This window comes from Perognathus longimembris, chromosome 8, assembly GCF_023159225.1.
Source record: "Perognathus longimembris pacificus isolate PPM17 chromosome 8, ASM2315922v1, whole genome shotgun sequence".
NCBI classification, from domain to species: domain Eukaryota; kingdom Metazoa; phylum Chordata; class Mammalia; order Rodentia; family Heteromyidae; genus Perognathus; species Perognathus longimembris.
The window spans coordinates 60,511,633-60,525,978 of record NC_063168.1 but is presented as its reverse complement, the minus strand read 5'-3'; the positions used below and the strand labels follow the sequence as shown (position 1 = coordinate 60,525,978).

General features: G+C 39.3%; 1 protein-coding gene and 1 pseudogene across 2 annotated transcripts in view; both read right to left on the bottom strand.

The window, feature by feature from the left end:
• The window catches only part of Rbks (ribokinase), a 69,284-nt gene that overhangs the window by 16,009 nt on the left and 38,929 nt on the right, over positions 1-14,346 (bottom strand). For both annotated transcript variants that reach the window (XM_048353210.1, XM_048353211.1), the window contains exon 7: positions 14,097-14,285. In XM_048353210.1, the coding sequence (XP_048209167.1) occupies positions 14,097-14,285 (189 nt within the window). The remainder of the gene's footprint in view (positions 1-14,096; positions 14,286-14,346) is intronic.
• On the bottom strand, positions 1,205-6,095 carry LOC125356612 (annotated as a pseudogene).

The window sequence follows — 14,346 nt, the reverse complement described above, 5'->3', positions numbered from 1 at the left end:
CTATTTCCTGTCTGGTCCCACAAAATACACAAGATCTAGATTCATATCTTTCTTACTTTGGCTCTAGAGCTGAAGTAACTTTCTTCTCTACCTTCATGTTCTTGTTCTCCATAATCATAAACTTTCTTTTGCCTTGGGTCATATCTGAGTCCTGAAAAAATACTGGGGTCCAAATCCCCTCAATGAGCAGTGGCAGTGTGAGCCACGCGACACCTGCATATCCAGTCTGATATGGGACAGTACTTTGGGAGAATGGAAAAACAAACTCACATTTAGCCTTGTTTCAATTCTTCAAAGTGAAGATGATATTTCTGGTAAGGAGTTACAATTAGATTTTTAGAGCCTTGCGTTTGCAACCGATTACATGCAGGATTAAGAGAGATAATTTCATATATTGAAGTCTGCTTGATTAGCTAATAAATGAGATGATCTGCTGATGTGGAAGTAATACAATAGAGCTAATATGCCCCCCGGGCATGACAGATGTCTTATGCCTGTCTCCTTAGCAATTACTCTGTCCTCTCTATATAGTCAAATAACTTCTTTTTTGCCTTCTTCATCTTTTCTGATAGTCACTGGCAGCAGTTTTCATAGAAGATTTGCATCGTTATCATTCCTAAGGTTAGGAGGGCTACTTCAGAACGTCACTTGTGTTCTCTTCATTCTCTGATGACAGTTTATTCACTCTCTGTAACTTAATATTTTTGGTCAGATTTTTTATGACCGCAGATAAATAATCTGAGTATGTTTTTAAATGGAAAACTGGATAATAATTATTTTTTAAGTTTCAAATAATTATTCTCTTTTAATTTAATTTCTTTTATTTATTTTCTGTTTATGTGGTACTAAGGAATTGAACCCATGGCTTCATGCTTGCTAGGCAAGCACTCTATCACTAAACCACATCCCCAGCCTCTATTTTTTCCTTCAGATCATTGAAAATGTTCAGTCGTCCTCAGCTTTATTTCTCTAGGCATCTTAAATGGAGAATGTAAAGAATGTAAAGCATTCTGTAGATCTAATCCTCAGAGGAAACTGAGGCTCACCAAGGTGGAATGACTCTTGCACTCAACTTACTCTCCAGAAGGAGCTAGACTCTTTAGTTATTTACTGAGTTCTGATATTACATGCCAAGAATTGGGATTGTCTAGAAAGAACTCTCTGAGCTGGGTGTTGAGGATGACTTAGGAGTCTTCTAGGTAGGGAAACAGAAGTAATCTTCCTTTCGATTTGAAAGCTAACAATGTTCAAAAAGAATAGCCACAGAACAATGAAACCTATTGAAAATGTTTTCCAAAGGAGGACTGGGACAGGGGAGAGCACAGCATGTTATGGATATGGCTGGTGCTACATTGTACATATGTATGGAACCATGTACATATGTATGGAATGTTAGAAACCATCATTGTATAAAGCATGTTATGCTAATAAAAATAAAAAGAGGGCCAGGCACCAGTGGCTCACACCTGTAAGTGCTAGCTACTCAGGGGGCTGAGATCTGAGGATTGTGGTTCACAGCCAGTTCAGGCAGGAAAGTCTGTGAGACTCTAATCTCCAATAAACCACCAGAAAATGAGAAGTGGTGCTGTAGCTCTAGAGTGCTAGCCTTGAGCTGAAGAGCTGAGGAACAGCTCCCAGGCTCTGAGTTCAAGCCCCACGACTAACAAAATAAAAAAAATAAAATAAAAAGAGGAATCACGTTGTCACTTGCCTTTAGAGTTTAGCAGTTAGGGTTTCTAATTAAAGATGTTTAATGGAAAGATAATTTGATTGTTGGGTACTTCTGCTGATTTCACAGCTTGGGTACTGTGAACAGAGCCATAAGATGCATGGGTATGCAGCTCTCTTTAATAGTGATTTACATTTCTTTGGATATACGTCCACACTGAGTTCCAGAGTGGTTGCACTAGCTTACATTCCCATTAATAGTGTGTGAAAGAGTGTGAGTTCTCTGATGTGTCCCCCCCCACAATAATCCTTGTAAGAATACCACCTTAAAACTAAACTTAATAACCTTAATGGCTTCTATAAAGACTCATCCACCAAATTCATTTACATTAGAAATAGGGCTTCCGTGTATGGAATTTGTGGGGTCACAATTCAATCACAGCACTGTATCACATGCTCCTCCATCCCTCATGAGCGCTTCCATTCAGGACAGGATGAGGAAGCACAGTGAACAACTACAATAGGAGGCTATCACCTATTGTCTGGTCCCTTTTTCAACTCCTCCAGGTCATCCATTAACTAAATCTAAGAATTGTGGAAAAGGCGAAAGTTCAGATCATTCAGTATACTATTATTTGTGAAAATGAGAATTAAAGAGTTAAGCTGAAATATATAAACATATTCATTCAGAAGGAAAACTTGAACATGAGGAAAGTTTCTGTGATGATCGGCTGTACATTTGAATTATGAACGGAAACAGTGAAGTTTGACATTTATTCTGATATTTCTAAGTGGAACTGTATAAAGTAACATATTTTGAGAAAAATTGTTTTTTAGAAAGATTATGAAAAAAAACTTGTCAAAGTGTGTAGTGAAATATGTAGACATAAGGAGCCTCAAATGCCCCCAAAAAGAAGGTAATGTAGATTTGCTTCTTTGGTATGGGGCTCTGTCCATTTAGTTGTCCAACATCAAAGGGGCTGCTTATTTTTTTTTGGGGGGGGGGAGTGTGGCACTAGTGGGATTTGAACTCAGAGCTTTGGGCTTGAAAGTATTTTGAGTAGTGGTATATCAATAGTCTCGCAAGATCAAGATTTGAAGGAATTTGTTGACATCTACACAGCTAGACTATAGTATTTACAGCTTCACCAGCAACAGTGAATACTACAGGAATCAGGAGTAATGGATAGAAGACTAGGAACAAAGAATAGGGAAGGTGAGTCCATTTAGTCCCAGTGTACTTAAGTATACTCAATTATACTGTGTAATAAGGTGAGTGGTCTTGGGAATTCTTTTTTTTTTTATTAAACAAATTTTTTTGACAAGGTGTTGTGCAAAAGGGGTACAGTTACATAGTAGGGCAGTGTGTATATTTCTTGTGATATCTTACACCCTGTTTTTCTTTCCCTTCCCTAGGTCAGGTAGACATATATACAATACACAGTGTACCAAAAACATATACAGTAGCCACGTGGCCTACACCAAAGGAAATTCGCCTAGGGCTTTAAATGTAATGTCGGCAATAGGGTTTGCTTATCCTTGTCTTATATGAGCGTATATACATAGCTTTTGAGCTATTGTGATATACTGAGAGGTCTATTTTTGACCTTTATATGTTGAGTAGTTGTTTGGTTTTAGTTACATAGTGTAGGGTTGCTGACCCAAACCTGTGGGAAATACCATTTGACAAAGAAGTTTTTGGTTTCGCAGACCTGGTCTCTACTGTCTCCCCCTTCCCCAACCTTAACAGTCATATATCAAGGAGATCATGCCCCTTTGTTTTCTGTGTTCTAGGCTTGTCTCGCTCAACATTATTTGTTCAAGTTCTGACCATTTCCCTGCGAATAGCAATATTTCACCATTTCTAATTGCTATGTAGTATTCCATTGTGTATAGGTACCATATTTTTTGGATCCATTCATCTGTGGAGGGGCATCTGGGTTGTTTCCATATTTTGGCTATTGTGAATTGTGCAGCGATAAACATGGAAGTGCAGATGTCTTTTTGATATCTTGGGACCTGTTGTTCAGGATAGATGCCTAGGAGTGGTATGGCTGGGTCATAGGGTAGGTCTAGGTTGAGCTTTTTGAGGAAACTCCATACTGTTCTCCAAAGTGGTTGTACTAATTTGCACACCCACCAACAATGGAGAAGGGTTCCTCTTTCCCCACACCCCCTCCAGCATTTGTTGTTGCCTGAGTTCAGAGTATAGGCCATTGTAACTGGAGTGAGGTGGTATCTCAGGGTTTTTATTTGCATTTCCTTTACTGCCAGGGATGTTGAACATTTCCTCATATGTTGAGAATTCTTGAAATGACAATGTTATTTTAGATTCTAGGACTTGATCATTTATATAGTGAAAGGCAATTTAAACATCAATAATTTTACAGATTTCACTGCCATAATAACCCTTAACTGTCATGAGACTTCAGTATGTATGATCATGTTTATGGAGCTCACACTCAGTGCACTCCTGGAGAGAAGGCAAAGCCCCAAGACTTTGGGGGTGGGACCAAGACCACAAGGACAAGCAGATCCTGACACTCTAAGGCTAAGATAACATACAGAAACGGGGAGAGAGATGAGCTGAGGACATCTGCAGCTACTGCCACTATCTCCCTCTAGCACCATGAGGAAACAGATGTAAAAATAGGGCTGGGGATATAGCCTAGTGGCAAGAGTGCCTGCCTCGGATACACGAGGCCCTAGGTTCGATTCCCCAGCACCACATATACAGAAAACGGCCAGAAGCGGCGCTGTGGCTCAAGTGGCAGAGTGCTAGCCTTGAGTGGGAAGAAGCCAGGGACAGTGCTCAGGCCCTGAGTCCAAGGCCCAGGACTGGCCAAAAAAAAAAAAAAGAGAGAAAAAAAAACAGAAGCCATATAGTCAACTGTTAACAGGGCTGTGGTTCTGATGAAGAAGGGGAAATAGCTTCTTCTAGCTCAAGGTGTGCGCAGACTCATGAGGTTTCCTCAGCCCATGTCATCCATCCTGACGTGTTCCTAAGTTATCAGGGGGAGATGAATGAGAAGGCTGACCAAGAAGCAGGAAACATCCTCCTGACAGAAGAGTCAAGAGTCTCCTTTTTTCTAGAAGAAAATGCCTCCCTGGGAGTTGCTCACCCCACCATGGAAATTAACTCCACTTCATTACATTTACCAAGAACCTGAAGAGTTGCATGTACAACAGGAATAGCATAAAAAGATAAGAAAAAGATGAGAGTCTAGAGCCAGAAATACCCTGGTTCCTTGCTGGAGTCACCTGCTTTGTTGGCAACACTGAGAACAAGTTTGGTAGCCTCAACAGCGCAAAGCAGTGGAAGATCTTTTACTGCATGAATATCTATTCACTAGTAAAGTGCCTATATGTAGCTATTTTTAACTTTATGTTTTTTCTAAATTGAGATATAATGCATGTATAATAAAAGTCACTCTTTAAAGGTATATACTTTGGTGGCATTTAGTATATGCACAGGTTACTAGATCACTACCACGATTTCCCATTTTCTTTTCACTATTCCTCTTTTTACAGTAATGAGGATTGAATCCAGTGTCTTGAGCATGTGAAGCAAGTTCCCTACCATCAAACTACATAAAACTTACGCTTAATCTAGGTTTATTTTAATTAAGTTTTAGGTTGAACTAAAATTCTTTTTCTGCATTCTCTTCCGTAGCCCACATTTGCCGAGACATAAACTGTCCCCCATCCCCCCATTATAGTCACTGTTCATCTTTCTCTACCATCCATTTACTCTCTCTCTCTCTATGGATTTACCCATTCTGGTTATTTCATATAAATAGAATCATATTATATGTGGCTTTCATGCTTGGCTTTCCCCCCTTAGTATAATGTCTTCTAAGACCTATCAGATCATAGCATAAATCAGTACTTTATTTCTTTAAAAATAATGTACTATTTAACAATTCAACCACTTTATTTATTTTTCTTTTTTGTTTTTTTTGCAAGAGGTAAGTAAAAGATTCAATTTGATTCTTCTAGGGGGGACAATTTTTGAAAGAAGGTCTTCATTTTGCAGTCATCATCTGTACAAATTCTTCATAGTTGACTTGTCCGTCTCCATCGATATCTGCTTCTCTGATCATCTCATCTACTTCTTCATCGCATCCACTTCGTTGATCATATCCTGCAATTCAGCTTCTGTTGGGTTTTGACCCAGTGACCTCATGGCAGTCCCAAGCTCCTTTGTTGTGATGGTGCCATCACCATCTTTACCGAATAGGGAGAAAGCTTCCTTGAATTCAGCAATCTGTTCCTCGGTGAGCTGATCAGCCATGGTGCGAGCGAAGGGAGGAAGAGCCAAGGGAGCGCGGGAGGCTGCACCAGCGCAGGGCTTGTGACGGCGGGGGTGCCTCCTCAGCTGCTGCTGGGGCTGCAAAGGCGCGGGGTGCGCTGTGTGCGGTTACCGCCGCCGCTGCCTGAGCCACCGGCAACGCGTCCGCGAGACTCCCAGCGCCACTGCCTCTCAACCACTTTATTTTGTTTTATTTGATACTACTATTACTTTTTAAAATTTAATTTAATTTTTATTTATTTATTTATTTATTTATTTATTTATTTATTTATTTATTTATTCATTCATTCATTCATTCATTCATTTATTTATTTATTTAATTTGTTCTGTTTTTGTTGCCAGTGCTGGGGCATGGACTCAGGGCCTGAGCACTGTCCCTGGCTTCTTTTTGCTCAAGGCTAGTACTCTGCCACTTGAGCCACTGCCACAGCGCCACTTCTGGCCATTTTCTATATATGTGGTGCTGAGGAATCGAACCCAGGGCTTCATGTATACGAGGCGAGCACTTTTCCACTAGGCCATATCCTCAGCCCTACTATTACTTTTTTTTTTAAGTAGCCTAGGCTGACTTGGGAATTGTAATTCTCTTTGAAAAAATCTAATTTTTTATCTGATTTCTGCATGAGAGAAAACATGCTCTGTCTTTCAGAACTTGGTGTATCTCACTTAGCATGACTTGTTCTAGTTCCATCCATTTCCCTGCAAATGACATCATCTTATTCTTTGTAATGGCTGTGTAAAACTCCATTGTGTATAGGTACCACATTTTTTGGATCCACTCATCTATTGTAGGGCATCTGGGCCATTTCCATATCTTGGCTATTGTGAATAATGTGGCAATGAATATGGAGTCCTTATCCTATCCTGGCTTATGATGTTCAGAGTAGATGCCCAGGAGTGGTATGGCTGGGTTATAGGGAAGGTCTATGTTTAGATTCGGAGGAACCTCTAGACTGTTGTCCAGAGTAGTTGTACTAGTTTACATTCCCACCAACAGTGTAGTGGTGTTTCTTTTTTCCCTACATCCCCACCTACATTTGTTGTTGTTTGAATGTACAATGATGGACAATCTTACTGGGGTGAGATGGAATCTCAGATTTGTTTTGATTTGCATATCCTTTCTGGTCAGGGATGGTGAGAATTTTCTCATGTGTTTCTTTGCCATTCTAACTAACCTCTTCTACTGAGAAGTCTCTCTTTAGCTCCCTTGCCCATTTAGTGATTGGTTTATTAAGTTTGGGAGGGGTTACATGATCTCCTTGCAAATATTGAGTATTAGGCCTTTGTCTCATTTAATCTTGGTAAACAGCTGTCTTTCCATTTTAGTTTACATCTTCTTTGTTCAGTTTAGGCAGTTTGTATGTCTCTAGACATCTGTCCATTTTTGCTAGGTTTTCCATCTGCTTTGAGTGTAGATTTAAAAAGTAGTCCTTTACAATCACTGGGATTTCTTGGATGTTTGTTGTATTGTTTCCTGTGACATCTTTGATTTTATTGAATTGAGTCTTGTCTCTTCTTTTGTCTCACTAGTGGTCTGTCAATTTTATTATTATTTTTTTCAATGAACCAGCTTTTTGTTTCACTGATTTTTTTTTAAATGGTTTAACAAGGTCTATTTCATTAATTTCTGCCCTGATCTTTGCTGTCTCTCCGCATCTACTAGTTTGGGATTTGCTTTTTTTGTTTTTTTTTTCTTTTTTGCAGTTTTAGTTGCATCACGAGGATATTTACATAGGTGTTTCTGTTTTCTTTGAGTGCATTTAGAACTATAAACTTCCGCTCAGCCCTGTTTTTGCTATATCCTAGAGGTTCTGTTGTGACGTGTTTTCATTTTCATTGAATTGTAAGAATTTTCTAAATTCTTCCTTAATTACATCTGTGACCCATGTAATATTCAGTAGTGTTGTTCAGTCACCATGTGTTTGAGTGTTTTTCACAATGTTTTTTTGTTATTGAGAACTAGTTTGATTCCACTGTGATCAGATAGGATGCAAGGAGTTATCACAATCCTCCTGTAAATTTGCTTAGGTTCTTTGCGTGTCCTATGAGATGATCAATTTTGGAGACTATTCCATGGGCAGCTGAAAAGAATGTGAATCGGGTCATTGTTGGGTGGAATACTCTCTATCTATAGTCCATTTGGGTTATAGTGGTATTTAATTCAGAGGCTTCTTTGATTATCTTTTGTTTGGGGTTTATCATGTTCTATAAGTCCAAAAGTATCTGTTTAATGTATTTAGGTACACCATTGTTTGGTGCATAAATATTCACCACTGTGATTTCCTCTATGGATCTTTCCCTTTATTAATATGTAATGAGCTTCCTTGTCCCTTTATACTGATTTTAATGAAAAATCTATTATATCATACACCAATATGGCTACTCCTGCCTTTTTGCAGGATGCTTTTGCATGAATGATCTTTTTCCATCCCATTCTTTCACTCGGAATTTGTTTTTATCTTTGACTGTGAATGAGTCTCTTGGAGACAACAAGTGGATGGGTCTTGTTTTTTGATTCAGTCTGCAGCTCTACTTTTGATTGGGGAATTGAGTTCATTAATGTGTAAGGTTATTATGGAGAAATGTGCCATGGTTCCTGACATTTTCTTGATTTCTTATATTTTGCTTCTTTCCATACCTGTGCTTAGTAATTTAGCCTTCGAGTGATTTATATCTAATGTGTTTCCTTGACTTTGATTCTTTTCTTCAGATTGCAGCTTCACTTTAGTATACTTTGTAATGCTGGCTTAGTGTTCATTAATTCCTTTAGTTTTTTTTTTTTTTTTTTTTTTTTGGCCAGTCCTGGGGCTTGGACTCAGGGCCTGAGCACAGTCCCTGGCTTCTTTTTGCTCAAGGCTACCACTCTGCCACTTGAGCCACAGCGCCACTTCTGGCCGTTTTCTGTATATGTGGTGCTGGGGAATTGAACCCAGGGCCTCATGTATGCGAGGCAAGCACTCTTGCCACTAGGCCATATCCCCAGCCCTAATTCCTTTAGTTTTTGTTTATCATGTAATGTTTCAGTTTTACCATCAATTGGGACTGATAGTTTTGCTTGGTATGCCAGTTTGGATTTGCAGTTGTTGACTTGCAGGACTTAAGTTACACCATTCCAGGTTCTCCTTGCATTGAGAGTTTGTGTGGAGAGAGCTGCAGTGATTCTGATCTTTCCATTGTAATACAGCTCCTTCATTGATTTTGCTGCATGTAAAATCAATTCCTTGTTTTTCTTAAGTCCAGTGTTTCAACTAGGATGTGTCTAGAAATATTTCTTCTTGGATCTTATCTGAAGGGAGTTCTGTATGCCTTGGTCACGTGGGTGAGATTTTCTTTCATGAGACTAAGTTTTCTGCTATTATTTTATTGAATAGGTTTTTAATGTCTTTAGTTTTGAATTCTTCCCCATCACTGATCTTGACTATGCATAAATTTGATCTTTTGGTTGAGTCTGCCAATGCTTGGATTTCCCTTTGCCATGTTCTGAGTGTTTTTCCATGCACCTTTGATTCTTTGTTCTAATTCCTCTGTTTCATAGTCAACTCCTAGTAGACTGTTTCCTATTTTACTAATTTTCTCACCTAGACATTCAACTGTGGTTTGCAATAGGGAGATTAAACCTTTTTTCCTTCCAAGTTCTTTGTTGAGGCCAGTTCTCATGGTGTTAATTTTATCTTTTAATGAGGTGTGTAGAATTTCTATTTTTCTCTCCATATCTTTTTACGTGACCTGTATGTTCTTTCTCATTTCCCCCTTGCATTCTTTGATTTGTTTTTAGATATCCCCTTTGATTTTATTGGCCAATTTTCCCTTCATTACTTGGATGGTTTTTTTTGTTCTCCATCTGTTCTTCACTCTCACAAGGATCCTTCCCAGGATTGTTGTTGGCTTTGGATATGGTTGTCTTGATTGTTCATGAATTTTGTAATCATTTGTTGTGATTTATGCATCTGGGTTCAGGGATTATCGAGGTCATTAAGTTTGTGGTAGAGTATGAGGTGCTGGATGGATCTCTGTCAGACATTGCATTTGGTAACCTTCAACTCTGGGTGGTGTCCTTTTCAGCTGTTAGGGCTCTGTGGTGCATGAGAAGTCTGGTGTTCTGGCCTAGGTTTATGCCTGGTGGGTGGTAGGTTACTGCTATGTAGCACACAGCAGTCTATTATCTTGGCCAGATTCTATGTTTGGGATAGGTGGATTCCCACTAGCTGTAGTGGGGAGCTCATTCTGGCTCCTGTCTTGGACTGGTATCTATTTCCAGAGGGGCTGGGAGCATGAAAGCAATGTTCTAGCACCCAGATCTCCTTTGAGCAGGGTGTGGGGTGGAGGACTGCAGGTTCCCACTATGCTTTAATGGGAGGTTGTCCCCACCTGAGCCTGAATTGGGACAGGCATTGCCTCTGAGGGGATAGGTTACCAGAGAGCAGTATAGGAGATTGTCTCCATTGGCATTCCAAGCTGGTGTCTTCTCAGTCTGGGACTAGAGACAACTTCCCATGGGGTGAGGGACTGTGGCTCTGACTGACCATGATCATGGCCCTGGACTGGCTGTGGTCATGGCTCTGCACTGGCTCACACTTGGCAGACTGGAACACTCTTGAGCTGGGACTGGCTCACACTCTACAGACTGGCATGTGCTAATTTTCTGGTTATGGTTATGATTATGATTATGGTTAGTGGGCTTGGAAAGATCTCATTGTGTTTTTTTGTTTGCCAGTCCTGGGCTTTGGACTCATGGCCTGAGCACTGTCCCTGGCTTCTTTTTGCTCAAGGCTAACACTCTGCCACTTGAGCCACAGCGCCACTTCTGGCCATTTTCGATATATGTGGTGCTGGGGAATCGACGGAGAGCTTCATGTATAGGAGGCAAGCACTGTTGCCACTAGGCCATATTCCCAGCCTCATTGTGGGTTTTTTTTGTTGTTGTTATTGAAAATAAAGCCATCCATATACATGATTTAAAAAGAGAAGACTTAAAGTACAAATTCTCCACTTCCTTCATTCCCATTTCTATGATGTAAATACTTAAATTTTTTTCTTTTGGTACTTATATTTCTGGTTGTATGTGTATACTGTCACTTTAAAACCAGATTTAGATAGTCCCTCTAGATTCTATCTATGGAAGATGAATACTTAAGTCTATGTTCATACAAATACATACTGATTTAATCCTTTACACAATGTGATTATGATATCCATTTTTGGTTAAATCAATAATTAATTGGTGCTTATATTGCTATGGCCATGCATTTACAGCCATGTGATACACACATATTCTATTTATTTAATCATGCACGTCTCCCCTTAATTTCAAATGACCTATGGGAGAAATCTAACCTCATGTTTTCTATTTCCTCAGTTTTCTACATACTAATTACTAATTCATCTTCAAATTCTGTAAGGAAACTAAAAATCTCTATTCAACTATACCGGATATTGAATGATTTCTATTCCTTTTCCTTTCTCTATTTAGGTATATAATTAGACTCAATTAGTATTTGTTCAGTGAATGAAAATCCTCTTAGTGAACACTGATATATTTATTTCTCAAAACTGTGAATGCTTGGGATCCAAGAAACTCAATTTTTCTACATGAAATAATTCTCATAATTGTTACTATTAATTTAAACATTTGCAAGGCTAGTTCCTAATTCAGCCTAATGCACACACAGTGCATTTGGATTCTGTGGCATGAACTGCTTTTGTCTGACCAGGATCTACTTCCTCATCTTCTGGTAGGAGTTCTTTGGTTTTTATTGGATACTGGGATGGGGACATGATGTAGGCACAGAACTGCCACGGATCACAGCAGGAAAGGACTTGCCTGACTTCAAAGCTCATCACAAGGAGAATAGACTTTCATAGCCTCTGTATTCAGCCCTATCTTTGGGCTCTGCAATTGTGTGTACCAAATAAACCAGGTAGAGTTGTGTTTCTGCTGCTGATATCCAAAAATAGTTGTGACTAATGCACACACATCAGTGAAATGAACAGAGTAGATGGAGAAGTGGAGGTACGTGTGTACCACATAGGCTGCACATCCTGGGGCCCTTCATTTCACTCCAGCAAGAGAAAAGGGTCTTCACACTTCAGTTTAAACTTAGAGTTAGTTTCAGTCTAATAGAGTACTGAAATAATTGGGAATCTCTGAAATTTAAAGTCTTTCCTTAAAAAATAGAAACAAAAAACAAAAAGCCAACTGGTTTCAGAAAAGACTACTTCTGAAGAGAATAAGACAAAACACATTTTTGTAAATACTTAGATGAAGCACGTTTTCAAAGGCAATCAGGACAGTCCCTTCATGTTGTGGAACCAGCCTTCTGCTCATATATTTTTTTCAAAGCATATTCATATTTATCATCATTAGATCTCGTTTCAGTGGTCTTTTTTTAATAAATGGCCTAAATTTGAAGCTATTACTCAGAATAAAAACAAACCAGAACACATTTTATGAATAAGTAATTATATACCAGTTTCTTATAAAGAAAAATCTCTAATCTTGTTTTTTTCTTTCTCAACTCTAGGTTCTTGTCCCTGCAGTTCACTTATTTTTCTAATCAGCTCTCTTAAATTCCAACACTAAGCTAGTAACTTTGATTTTCCTAGCTGTGGGAGAAGCATGGACCCTTATTCTAATTATTTTCCTTTTCATTTCAGCTTTGTAGCCCTGACTTGACAGTAGCATAGTACCTCACATCAAAATGTCTGTGTGGGGAACACAGGCCTGCTTTTTAACTCTAGCTCTATTACTTACTCGCAATGTGATCCTCAACGAATTTCTTCATCTATAAAATAAGGACGATAGCAGTATCTGTCTCTTGTAATTGTTATATGTACCTTCTTCTTCTAATTCTTCTTCTTTTTTTTTTTTGTGTGCTGGCCCTGGGGCTTAAACTCAAGGCCTGGGTGCTGTCCCTTAGTATCTTTGCTCAAGGTTGGTGCTCTTCCACTTGAGCTAAACTTCCACTTCTAGCTTTTTGGTGATAAAAGAGTCTCATGGAATTTTTTGCCCAGGCTGACTTCAAACTGTGATCCTTCGAAATCAGCCTCCTGAGTAGTTAGTATTGTAGGTGTTAGTAACTGGCACCTGGCTAATTATAAATATTAAATGACATGTCTGAAAAAGAGCTATGTAGTAAATGGTAGCTCTTCTCATTTGTTGGCTGAAAGAATGATTTTTGTTACTTCTCCTTGCCATTCCTTCCACACCAGAGGTTAGTATGACATGGCTATTAGTTTACTGGCTAGAGTCTAAGCTTCAGGAGGATGAAGAATTTGGTTTGTTCATTAGTATATTTCCAGTATCTAGCATATGACTAGCCCATAATAGGTTTCCAACATATAGTAATTTATTGACTGAATAAAAGTTTAATTGTAAGTAAGGCAAGTATAAGTTCAGTGATATTCTGATATTATAGACAAAGAAATTGAGGTTCAGAGAGGTTTAGTGATTGATCTAAAGTCCTACAGTGAGTTAGAGAGGGATTAAAGTCCTACAGTGAGTTAGAGAGGGATTATAATACAGGTTTTTTTTTTTTTGGCCAGTCCTGGGGCTTGGACTCAGGGCCTGAGCACTGTCCCTGGTTTCTTTTTGCTCAAGGCTAGCACTCTGCCACTTGAGCCACAGCGCCACTTCTGGCCGTTTTCTGTATATGTGGTGCTTGGGAATCGAACCCAGGGCCTCATGTATATGAGGCAGGCACTCTTGCCACTAGGCCATATCCCCAGCCTATAACAGAGTTTTATTTCTTTTTTCTTTTATTGGTTGTGGGGCTTGAACTCAGCCTGGGGCACTATTCCTAAGTTCTTTTGCATTAAGACTAGCACACTGCCACTTTAAGCCACAGCACTACTTCTGGCTTTCTGGTGGTTAATTGGAGATAAGAGTCTCATAAATTTCCTGTCTGGGCTGGCTTTGAACTGCAATCCTCAGACCTTAGGCTCCTTAGTAGCTCGGATTACAGGTATAAGTCACCAGCACCTAGCTACAGTTTTTTTTTTCCTACCTCAACACCTCCTAAGTCTTGATCTCATTATCCACAAATTCAGATACCATATCTTAGTTATTTAATAATGTTTTTCAAGGACCAAAAATGATTTTTAAGAGGGTAAAACCTACCGTGGTATCCACAGTCTTGACCGTCTCTGTGGGGATGTGCTTTGGGACAGGCTCCTTCTGTGATAATGTCATACATCCTGCAGCTCCTAATGTAATGACTACAACCTGGCATCCTCGTTGTAGAAGGATTAAGGCAGCCTTTTCAGCATCTTCGGGGTTGCTCACTGTGAGGTCTGTTAAAATCTCAGCCTGGTAGACAATAGGAAAAGAAACTGATGAAAAGAAGTAAGTGGGATCCACTTCCAGACTT